We start from the raw sequence: 12,628 nt of genomic DNA, 5'->3' as shown, positions 1-12,628 counted from the left end.
ACTTTTTTTTTTTTTTTTTTTTTTTTTTAAGTGAACAGTGCTTTTTCACATATTTCTTTTATGTGATATGGTTTTTACTTCTGATTTTCTCACTCACTATAGGAAAGACTGTTTGTTTTTTTTTTTCCCCCACTGAGTTTCCTGTGTCTTTTTTGTTCATTTTACCCTTATTTGTTCATTGTCATAGATAAACAATATCCTGCCTGTTTCCAAGTATATATCCCCCCCTCCTAGTGTTCACTAGAAATGTAAGAAACCCCTTCATAATAAGAATGACCCCTGTGGTAATCAGGGAGACAGCTTTGATTAAGAACATCTGTTAGCAGATTCCCGGTTCTAAAGTCAAGCAGAACATAAGACAAGAAGATATAGAAAGTGGCATTTCTCAAACTGTGAGGCTGGCCTCCCTGGGGAGACTCTGACCTCTTCCAGAGATGCGAGCCAAGATCATAAAAAAAGAACAGACATCAAAATATGTGGAGTGTGTGTGTAGTTCGGAAAACATGACACCTTTGTTTCTGAGGTGCTGCATCTTTAAATTTCTAAGCACTACACTTCTGAGGGGTGGGGAGAAGGACCATACTTCTAAGCCTTGCACCTTGTTTACTCCTCAAACACATCACCACAAAATAAAAAAGGAGAGATATGTTGACCCTATGCTCACTGCCTGTGTCCTCTTTTTTTTTTTTTTTGTTTTGGTTTGGGTTTTTTTTGTGTGTGTGTGTTAGTTTTCCTCTTCCCCCTGCATTTCTCTTATCCTTTCAGGGTTGACAAGGCTATCTGTTAGCAATGCGTAACACAGGGATCCAGGAAAACTGGCTTCAGTTCTGCATTCTGCTGGTGCAAATTAGTAATGTGGAGGAGGCTGCTTCTTAACAATTTCTATTCTGAGTTGGATAAAAGCTTTTCTAGCCCAGTGCTTCTTCTCCAACATTTTGCAGCACAAAATACTTAAGAAACTGTAAAGAACCAGTCTTGGTTTCAGTGAACTTTGTGATACAACTTCCTAGATTCTTTCAGTCAGCAAGGTAGGGTTGTCCTGACCTGAATGTCAAATCCAGAATGTTATGTTTCATAACAACCATAAACTAAACCTTCGTAAGTATCTAGGTATGTAAATATAGTCTGTCTAACTTTATTGCTCAGTGTTTTTATTTACTCTTCTGGAGACATTAAGATACTGATCTTATTTGAAAAGGATCCTAATCTCTAATGAAAAAAAAAAAAAAAACAAATTCTATTTATATTTCTATGAAAATAATATGAATTTTAAAACTAATTGGAAATTTATGAAAAGCTTTCTCTTGTTTATTATGAAAAGTGGGGTAAAGATGATAAACCAAGACAACAGAGAGAAAACAGAAGTATTTTCTTCTTTGCTGAATTGTTCTCCTAAAAGTGAATAGAAATAGCAAGCAGATACAGAAGGATGAAATGTGGAAACAGGGACAATATCCCAAGGGTCAGTATGGAAGTATGTCTTGGGCATGAATGAATTGTGTTACGAAAGCCAAAATGTTGCTAGAATTGGAACTTTTGTGAGACGTAAGAGGCAATGAGTTTTCTATATTCACATGGACAAATAAATAAAAAACTGGGAAAATATCCAGCTGGTGCTGAAATGAGTGAGTAGAGCAATGATGAGGAACATGGAAAGAACTAACACTCCTTATCCCTCCCAGCTCTTTACGCAGTTTGATATAACAGGGTGGGATGCATCCAGGCATGCTGAAGGAGCTGCTCTATGTCATTGTGAGGTCACGCTATCATCATTCAAAAATCATGTCAGATGCCTGATAACTGATAAAAGACAAATGTGACAACTATTTAGGAGCAACATAATCATTGAAAGACTTTCTTGCTAACTTTCTTCAACAATAAGTAGACATAAAATCGTGTAAGGATTAGTATCAGGGTTTTTCTGCATTCAGTTATAATGGAAAAGAAAAAGAAAAAGTTATGTTGCCTTCTTCAAACTTTTAGAAAAGTTTTATTTTGTTTCTATCCAGACTTCATGCTTGTGCTTAAGTATATTTCTCTCAAGAAGAACGGTGATTTTGTTTCAAAAGTTTTCTTACCACACTTTTCAGTTAAGTCTTAGTCATAATACACAAGAGAGTATTAGAGACTGATGTCAAGCTGCAAAGTGCTATAAGCATGACAAATCTTCACTTTAATTCTCAGAATTGATTTTCTTTTCAGGAGGTGTGATTTCCTTCTGCCTCTTCCCTTTCACATTTACTGACTTGGGAATGTTTCATATTTTCCTCTTGTTGAGTAGCAAATGGCATGTAGTGCTATTCTTGAATAAATTTTTTTAAAAGCCACTTCTACACAAGAAACAATTAAAGAAGATGTGATTGTGCCAGCTGCACAGATACATCATTGCTTATTTTATAAGAGAACCAGGCAAAATATAAAAATAAAACCACTGAAGAATCTGTAAAACTTTTGGGTCTATCTCCATCTACCTCTGAACATCCACAAAACTGAGGTGAACTTGGATTTTGGTTCTGATCACTGTAAAGATACATTTAATGTGGGAAATCTGGAATAGGACTTGAACTAAAAAATAAACAAAGATTTAGTTATATCTTAGTCCTTTTTCTTGTGCATATAATATGCATATATTATTGCAAAGTATGTTTATTGGAAATAATATTTATTCTTTTTCTTACTATATATTATTATGTTGGGGCTCGGTGAACAGAGGGAAAAAAAAAAATCCACTTTTTTTTTTTTTTTTTTTTTTAATTTAATCCTTTTTTTTTTTTTTTTTAAATTTAATCCAAGAAAAGCCTTATTTATGTTTGAGTCCTTGGAGTCCTTGACTCTGTAATGATCAATCATGCCAAAGGGAAAAAGCTGAGAAGTGAAAGTCAACATCAAAAAATGGAATGGAAATGACTAGTTGTGTTAACAATAGAAAACCAAGTGGATGTCCCCAGTCCAGTTTGCATAGAATAATTAATACCTCTGAAAATGAATCACTGTAATCATGACACTAAAGTATTTTGGCTCTCTAATCTAATACATAAGCAGCAGTTAACATGTCATAACAAAAAAATGCAGAAATAAATTAATTTATATCCTTAAAATTATTACTATGCCCAGTCGTGAACAAGAAGGCGTGGGTAAACGACTCCAACTCAAGAATGGCAGCGCCTGAAAGCTTTGCCCCTTTGGAATGATTCAGTGTTTAAAATGAGGAACCCAAAGTTTCCTGGCAGTCAAGGAAAGCTGTTAAAGAGTCCTGGTGAGTGATCCTGGGAGTCCCCATGCTACAGAAAGTCACTCACTGTGAGGAACTTAAACAGGGATATGTGACCTAATTCCTTCTTCGTTTGCCATGAATGGCTATAAATGAGTGTACAAAGTTCTGAGCGCTTCCCAGAGGTGGACCATCCCACTTAAGCCGAGCTCATTCTTTATAAAAGCGTGCGGAACAATCATACAGTGTTACGGCAGTTGATTTATGAAATCTCTAACCCAGGAAGACAAGTCATCTGGTCTGGGAATTAGGGTCCCTACCAAGACATCTACTTTTAGGTGCCTACATGGGAGCTAGTGTCTCCGGTCAGTTCTTGCTCAGCTCATTCTGTAAGAGATAAACAAAAATAGGTAATTAGCTAACTGAAGGGATAACTTTTTTTTTTTTTTTTTGGTCAGCAGAAGCAATCTGTACTCCATAAATTGCACTGAGTAAATTACTATTATTTATAACAGGGCCTTGGAGAGTGGCCTGCAGCTACACAAACAACTAAATTCACGAGCCTTAATCCACAAATTTAATTCCACATAAACTTTTGGTTGTCTGCTAAGCCTGAGGGGATCCTGGCCGTGATCAGCTTCTCCTACAAAGGATACTGTCCTAGTAATCATGGTACAGAAGAGTTCTAGGTGATTAATGCAAAGACAAGAATATCTGGGGGCCAGGGATTTGGGGGACTGCAGAGAGCGCCTTGTTCTGGCACAAAAGCCTGGGATCTGTGGGTGAGTAAGGAAGAGGATGAATGTCTCTGTGTTTAGTCATTAACACTGCCTGGCCATAACCCTGAGACCTTGGGTAAGGTCTCCAGTTTGATCTTGCACTGTTTATTAATCCAGTGTCTACCTAACGTAGATAGCAGGCAAAGACCTGGGAACTGAGACAGACCTTCATTCACTGTCTCGACTGAACCAGCAGAGTGTAGATCTTTTTTGTCTGTTATCTTCTGTGTTTTTCTCCACTGCTGCCCTACTTACACATCCAGATTCAAGAGGATGAGATAGAATATGGCCTGATCTACTCTGTGCTGTAGCTTGGTAGCTAATAAATTCTCCTGGGATACCACAGTGGTGATAGTTTAGAGATTTTGAAATTCTGAGTAAGTCTCAAAGCAGAATCCTACCCTTAAATTGCCTATTAGTCTCCTATTTTGGAGCTTAGTCTATGAACTTTTTCCTGTACTAGGTGAAATATTTTGAATGATATATAAGAAAGCCCTTGGGGAAAAGATACATCATGAATAAATGATAACGGTCAACATGAAAGTCTATTCACAGAAAGTATTATCAATCATCATGAGTGACTATTGAGAAAGATTTAAGGCTGAGACTTTTAAAAGAGCATAAGCAATTCAATTCCCTTCAATTTTTAGAGATATATATATATATATATATATATAAACCCTAAACTGTTTTAAAAATCCTACCCTAAATTCACAACAGAGTAAAAAATACAGGACTTGATATTGCATCCTGCTCCTCATAGAAATGGTCCAATGTTGATATGTGTATTCCTTGCTTTATCAGACCTTCCTGCATCTTAATATCTCTGGAGAACTGATTCTGTCAGGAGGATTCTGATCCTGACTGGCTGTTGCCATGGTATTGGATTATTCTGGGCTGTGATCAAGAAGAGCAAACAAACTTGAAAAAGAAACTGGCTTGAAAACATATTCTCAAGCCACGGTGCCTGAGTCTAGTTTTTCAAAACTAAATCTTTATTTTTGTACAATGTGGCAGTTGTTAAATACTTCTGAAAACCCGTACCGATAACCAGAAGAGTTGATGTCACACTAAATACATACATAAATAGGAAAAAATGAAGGAGGAGAAAAATTGGGCCAATTCTCATGCTATTTGAAATTGTTCATTTTCATTTAATGGTATTATCCTACACTAAACTGAAACCCCCAGCTTCTCTGAGAACATCTGAAAGAGCAGAACTTTTTGCAGATATTCCTGCTTTACTAGGCACTATTCCAAAGCTGGTGGGAGTCAGTGAATGTCTTTTTGATATTACTGAGCTTTTGAACTGAGTGCATAATAAGGAGTTTCTACCTGTCTCCAATCCCTAGATAGTAATATAGCTCTTCTTTTACACCTGTTAATATTCATCTAATTGCAAGTCATCTATGCACACTGAAAACGCTGCAGATGGTCTAGAAATACAAGAGACAGTATTTTCTGTATACAGGCACTAGTATAATAAGTTCATAGGCTTAGAGGACAGAGTTCCCTTCATGGGCAAAGAAAAAAAAAAGAAAAAAAAAAAAAAAAGGTCCTTAAAGACATCGTGGTGGTGTATTATTCATGATGACAACCCCAGAAGGGTGCACAGGTTTCAGCAAGCAGTAATCAAAACAGTAAAACAAGCAATGGAAAAATATGTAGGGAATGGGGGAAGTTTTCAGGAATTTTGTTATTTTCAGATGGATAATTTTGGTTGCCAAATTACTGAGTGTGTTTTTCCCATTCCACAGGCAGAATTCACAGCCATGAGGGACCAATACATGCGAGGTGGAGAAGGTTTCATTATCTGCTATTCCATCACGGATCGTCAATCTTTTCAAGAAGCTGCTGAGTTTAAGGAACTCATTTATCGTGTCCGGCATACCTATGACATCCCCTTGGTGCTGGTAGGAAACAAAATAGATCTGGAAGAGTTCAGACAGGTAAGCAACTTTGTTGGCTTTGTCTTGGTTTTCCTTGACTACCTCAGGGATTTCTGTATGTTGTAGAGTACTACTGAGAATTATTAGCACAAGATAAGTTTTAATCAAAGGGCAACACTCCAGGATTGGTAATAAAGGACTTGACAGTACTTTTCATTCATATGTTATTGAAAAGGAATTCCATTATTTTTGTTGGAAGTTATATGTATGTTCAACGTCAAAAAAGATTGTCAGGATCTTTACAGCAAAAAAACTGTTTTCTTTGGATTTTACAGACCATTAAATCTAGATTTTTTTTTTTTTCATAAACATACAAGATTTAATTAAAATTTTCTCAAACTCAGACTGAAAAAAAAAAAAAAAAAAAAATATGAGAATATCTTTGCCTGAAAAGCCAGCAGCTGTTAGAGTGTTCAGACGGGATGGGAACATTCAAGACGAACTCACTTTGGTTTGTATACAAGATTTAAGCCGCCACCACCCATAGAGCAATAGATTTGTCTGACTATGAGGGCATTGGCTGTGGCTCTCAAAGTCTTTAGGAATCTTAGCTCAGTGGTTTGCTTCCTTTCTGCTTCCTCCTTGTTGTCTGTATGGATGTGTGTGTGTGTGTGTGTGTGCAAGTCAGAGAGATCATCTTAAAAATGTCTTGGTTGTGACCTGGGACTGAATGGTAAATACATTTAATCTTTAGCAGAAACTTCAAAAATAAGACAAAAAATATTTTCCTATACAGAAATCTTAAGAGGCTCTTTATCCACACTGTGATTGTTTCCATATGACTGACTTCAGTGCAGATGTATTTAACAGTTAAATAAAATGGTGGGTTTCCATTCATTAGCATCTGTGCTCACATCATCCTGCCTATTGTTTTCCACTTATTGTCACCCTTCTACCTATTTCTTTGTCTTTCTTCTACCTGAAGAAAATCCAAGGCAGTGTTAAACCTGAAATTAGTCCTGAAGATCCGATGATGTACTTAAAATTTCACATCCCTTTCCAGATCATTGACTTTCTCCCTATATCAGACTGTGAAAAAACCTTAACGGTGACAATCCAGCTGCAGTTTAACATGCAGCCATGTGCAACACGCAGTGCAATCCATGTAGTTTCTGGGTTACTTATATACCAGATGAGGAGGGGTGTGGATCTAGTTCTGCTGAGAGAAACAGGACATTGCACCTGATCCCAACAGAAACAGGATAAGATCGATTACTTACAGTTACCTATAGATAAGGTTGCCAAGAATAGTCTAGTCATAAGTAATACGAAGACTTTCTTCCAGTGACATTTAGCACTACCTCTTTTTGATGGTGTTATGCTGGGCTTTCATATTTTAATCACTGTCAATGCATACAAAAATATATGCTTTAATTAGATGTTTTACATACTTCTTGATGGTCTTTGGTCTCCCAAACAGGAATATTAGTGTGCATGAATGTCTGAACGGGGTATCACAAACAGCACTCAAGATTAAATGGTGTGGGGAGGCTCTTGGGAATTGTATTAGAAATCATGTCTTTGGGATGTGACAGACACACAGAAAACTCCTACGCTAGGTTGTGAACTGAAGATTCTGCTTGAATTTGTAAGAAGGCAATTTCAAATCATGGTCCTATGTTTCTTAGAAGCTTTCAGTGAGCCAGGATTTAGGTCTTCAGAAAATTTTCCTCCCTCCATAAGCTCTCCACTACTGTCAACAAGTTCGGCAATGTTGGAAGGGTTTTCTTGAATATTCAGCAATCCAGATTTTGAGCTGTGGGACATCCTTATATCATAGATGAGTAAGATATTGCAATGAAGAACAGGTCCTTTGAATAAAGCACTTGAATATGACTATGTCTACTCAAGCAAGTAGTATGAACCAACAGGAACAGAGCTGTAGAACAAAACAGTTTATTCTGAAGTCCACATTTTGGGAATATAATTTTAATTTTGGACTAGCTCTACTCACTCCAAGCCCATTGTCTCTATGATTAGTTGGTGCTGAGGTGTATAAATTGTGCTCTTGGAGCATATCTTCACTTAAGTTTCATCCATAGTTCAGGTCATGTTCTCAGAGACCACTCCACAATTCAAAGCAAAGCATATGGTTAAGTGGTAATGATTAAGAGATAATGCTCACTGCCTCTCTGACCTTAATTAAAACACCACTGTGTCGGAGGTCATCTCTGTGTCCAGCTTTAAGTGCATGTTAATGGACTTCAGCAACTTATTATTTCAGAACCGGGATGTGAGGTTGTACTTTATGTTTATCAAACACTGAAATAAGTTATATCTATGCTTACTTGTTAGGTTAAGCAATATCTAAGTAACTTGATGAGCTGTGGGAAGATAGATTGAAGGGAATCTTTTCAAGGTCAAGTTATATCTTCATTAAAAGCACTCGGATGTTCAAGAGTGGTAGCCAGCTCACTCTGGAGTGGCAGACAGCAATGAGCAGACAATGGCATTAACATATCAATGAACAAGCAGTGAAGTACAGAAAAATACCAAATTCAAACAGCTGAGAAATAGTAGGTGTCAGAATGCAATTAGCCAGATTGGAAATTGGCCAGGTCACCAGGGCTAATGTTGTTGCTTTGTTTGACATTTTTCTCCTATGAAATTCATTAAAGCTACTGTAATGTTATTCATGGTATTTGGAAACATAACATTAAGTTCAACATTCCTGGGCATCATTTCCATTTAATGGCAATTCCACAACAATCAGACAGGCTGTAGTAGCTCAGTCAGACAAAGCTCTTGTTTGAAATGCGATCCCCTGCACAATACAATTAATGATGTATGTCGCTTGCCTCAAATCTATCAACAGGACTACAAGAATAAAACTGATCTGCAAGTAAAATTTTGTGTTAGGAGAAACACTGCTAAAAAAGAAAACCAATAAGCTTATTATTTTATTTTTTTTTTTAAATATTTTTATTTTCTGATGGCTTCAGTGAAATTATTGTTGTGTTTAAGTACACTTGTAATTTTTAATGTCTTAAGAAATGGGTTTGTCTGTACTCCTTAAGTTTTAATCACATGCATTAACCTAAAGAATAAAGACTTTCCATTCTCTCAGAAACAATGTGGGGGAACAAGTCTGTAAAAACTATGGGGGAAAATACAATAACTCATTACCCTGATGTGCATATCTGTTGGCAAGCTTCCCTCCACCCTCCATTCCTTTGCACTCATTTGTACTGCATCTGCGTCCGCTCCTTTCTGACTTTTCTCTGTTTTGTGTTCAGAGATTCACTGGAAAAGTGAATGTGCATGAGTGATTAAGGTTGAGACCTGTGTCCATTCCTTGATTTTTAGCCATTGCTATAAGAAATATTTAAGTATTATGTGTATTTTATCCCATAGATGTTTGATGTAAAAAATAGAGCAGTGAGTGCTTGATTAGATACTGTTTTAATTTCAGTGTTTTTTAACATTAAAGTAATTAGATTAATAAAGATAAGCTATATATCTTTTAATATCATTAGAGTTTCAGAAATTTTAGGACCAGCTGATATGATGTACAACAGACATTTTGACTTCAGATAAGCTTTGTTGCTTTACCCCAGATAAACATCAGTTCTTACTGAATTTTACAATCTGTATAATAGATAAATATCTAATTAAAACATATTCATCTTTAAAAATACAGTAAGCAACTGATCCTGTTTGAGCTTATGCCACGCTAAGGCAAAATTGTAGCTTTTAAATAAAATATTTTATAATAAAGACATGTGGTAGTGCTGAAATGTTGTTTGAAAAAAAAAAATCTGTAAGACTTTGTCTACTGATCATTGCAATATATTACATTCAGCAATTCAGAGGGGAACTAACTACATAAGCTCCTTTGAACAATGTACAGCTGTGCTGTAGCCCTGAGCTGAAAAGGAGAGATACTTTCTCGAAGCTTTTTCAAACTTTTATGGTGTATGAGAGAACCATTCTGAAAATTTTACCTATGCAGAAATTGCACAGCCTTCATGAAGCAGTTTTTCCTATATGCTTTTGTCTGACCCCAGAGGAATAAGCCGTGGATGCAGTCAAGTCCATGGATAAAATGTTGATGTCCACTGAGTCCAAGGTTATGAGGGCAGGTCATGCTTCATTCAGCTCTTGGCCTCTCTGGGACGCTTGTCATCAAAGCTGTTAGTTTTGATAGTACAGTCTTTGACCTGAAAAGAATTATGTAGTTGTTTACCCTTCCATGCATGAGTTTTCTTATTGGTTTCAGGCACAAATCTGAGCAGGAATAGTGCTTTTGAAAATATTTCCTTCTTCCTCTCTCCCTCTACAGCCTTTGTCCCTCAGTAGTAAATATGAAATCAATATGAAATTGGTCTTTAGCATGGAACAGTATCTTACTTTAAATGCAAATTAATTAGAGGGGCTTCATTACATTTTCTTTCTAAGGTTTTATTATATCATAAAACAGTTCTCAAAACAGGATTGCAGTGACTCAATACATTCACATGATCTGAATCTGCTGCCCACAGAACATTCTCACTTCAGGGAGATTTTACTCTGGAATTTGTTCAAGAGAAGCTGACTAGTTATCAGATACTCTGAGCATCAACTTTCAGATTTTTTATTTTGACAGTTGTTCTATTTTCATGCTGGCTTCAAAACCCATGAAGTATCTGTTGAGTCTGACACAGCCAATTTTTTTTTTTTTTTAAACTTCTTTTGTTTTGGTTTCTTTTCTGTGAATAACTGTTCAGTATATTTCAAACATTGTTAGTCTATACCTTCTGGTGCCTCACTGAGACACCTAAAATACTTACAGAATATGACATTATATTATATTTTCATTTTCTAGTACTTGACTATGAACTACAATTTCCTAGATGCTCCCTTATCCATATTAGTTATGAAATTGCAGTATCCTGAACTTCTTACCTTATCATTAGGTTGGATTCCTTTGCTTTTGTGATTAAAACTGCTCTCAAATTTTAAAATGTTCTTTACCGTCATCAGTTCCATTTCGTCTTAAAGGTATTTGTGTTGAAGGGTCTGTCTGCTAAAAGCTCTTGTTTCCCATTTATTAGGCCAGTACCCTATACAAAGAATGAAAGGTTTAATTGCTTCTTCTGAACCTTCTAACTGCAAGTCAAGGGAAACGCATTTTCTGCTGTTTACTGATGAAGAATAGTATATATTTCAGTTACCTATAGACATGACAAAGTGGTTAAACCAAACGAGTTGGACAGATTCTCTATAAAGTCCATGCAGAAAAAAAGATTTATCACATATCATAGAAGAGTATCATACAATGAGATGTATCTGCCCATGAAGACGTCTGTCTTTCTCTTGACTGTAGAGGGAGGCATGAACAGCTAACTTCCTAGCTTTTATACAGCAATACTTGGGTCAGAGGAAGACTAACAAAATTGTTTATGACATCCTTTCAGTTGAGAATCTAAGCTTAGTGTTTCATTCTGTTGTTATTGTGGCTGCTAAGTGCAGACTGGACTTTTGAAGCATGCTCAGACCAGGCCTTTGGTTTTTGAATTAATGAAATCTGGTAACTAGTCATTCTTAAGTGGTAGTCCCTTCTAAAGATCATTGTGAGCTGTGACATTAAAATATTTCAGATGTATTCAGGCAGACTTACCCTGAATAACGACTACAAAAACCATGGTGGTATACTTCATGGAGAAAAGCTAGAGGAGAATACAGCACAGAAGAGTAAATTCTTCAAAATTTTTTATTTGAATATTGAAACAAATTTTTAGATTAATTCATCCATCCCTCTTGATGTCATCTTGGCTGTTCATTTACCATGGACATCGATGCAGTAACATTTTGCTAGCTTGAATACCTGCTGAAAATGAATTACATTTATGAGGAGCTGCCCTCATCACTTGCATTAGCTTCCCTACATATTATCTTTCCCACATGACATCGTATCATGTTCTTTGCTCTTCAAATTCTGAATAATATAAGCCATTTTTTTCTGTTTTGATAAGTCTATGATGGTTGTCTTAATATTTGGCACTAAAACCACTGAAGTCTTTTATCTTAGAAAACTGTCAAACCTTTGATAGCCACTTTCTTACATTACCAAAATATGTATCTGGATTCTGTCATGTTCCTCTACATATCTAATTTCTATTTATTTTTATTTTATTTTGTTTTTTTCAACATTTCTTTCACACTGTTCACTTTCCTAAGACTTCCTTATATTGTTAAAAAAAAAAATTATGTTTTTAGTGTTTGCCCCACCCCCTAACAAAAGTGTGTACTTTCCTATGTCAATTCAATTGTAAAAGTCAATTTTATAATTGTAGTCTCTAGGAAGGAAATTCTATTATTATCAACTTAACCGTCTCTAGTAAATGTTCATTTATACATAGTTTACCTCTTTGTCATTACGCTTTTATACTTCCACAAAACCCCCAAACCACAGTTTCATATTACCCAGGCTGCAGTTAATGCAATCAGATACACAGACAATTGTAATGAAACTATTGGCTCATTTCTCGATTTCACAATTGTGTTAACCTCTAGCGAACCATCCAGTAAACCTTGTAATCCCTTCAACACAAAGCAGAAGACACTTGAAGGGGCCTAAAATACAGATAAGCTGATCCATAAGAGAGGAAATAACAGAAAAGCAATAGCTGAACTTCAGATTAAAAAAAAACACAAAAAAACAAAACGAAAAAAAAAAAACAAAAAAAAAAAAAAAGGAATGACTGCTT

At 35.9% G+C, this 12,628-nt stretch overlaps 1 protein-coding gene across 2 annotated transcripts in view; it reads left to right on the top strand.

The window, feature by feature from the left end:
• RIT2 (Ras like without CAAX 2) overlaps window positions 1-12,628 on the top strand; it is a 173,950-nt gene that overhangs the window by 84,209 nt on the left and 77,113 nt on the right. For both annotated transcript variants that reach the window (XM_026865584.1, XM_026865585.1), the window contains exon 4: window positions 5,748-5,939. In XM_026865584.1, the coding sequence (XP_026721385.1) occupies window positions 5,748-5,939 (192 nt within the window). The remainder of the gene's footprint in view (window positions 1-5,747; window positions 5,940-12,628) is intronic.

Source organism: Athene cunicularia (assembly GCF_003259725.1).
Source record: "Athene cunicularia isolate RWA chromosome Z unlocalized genomic scaffold, athCun1 chrZ_part1, whole genome shotgun sequence".
In the NCBI taxonomy this organism is placed as follows: Eukaryota; Metazoa; Chordata; class Aves; order Strigiformes; family Strigidae; genus Athene; species Athene cunicularia.
Note: the sequence above shows the minus strand (reverse complement) of the source record. Positions and strands in the feature narration are given on the sequence as shown.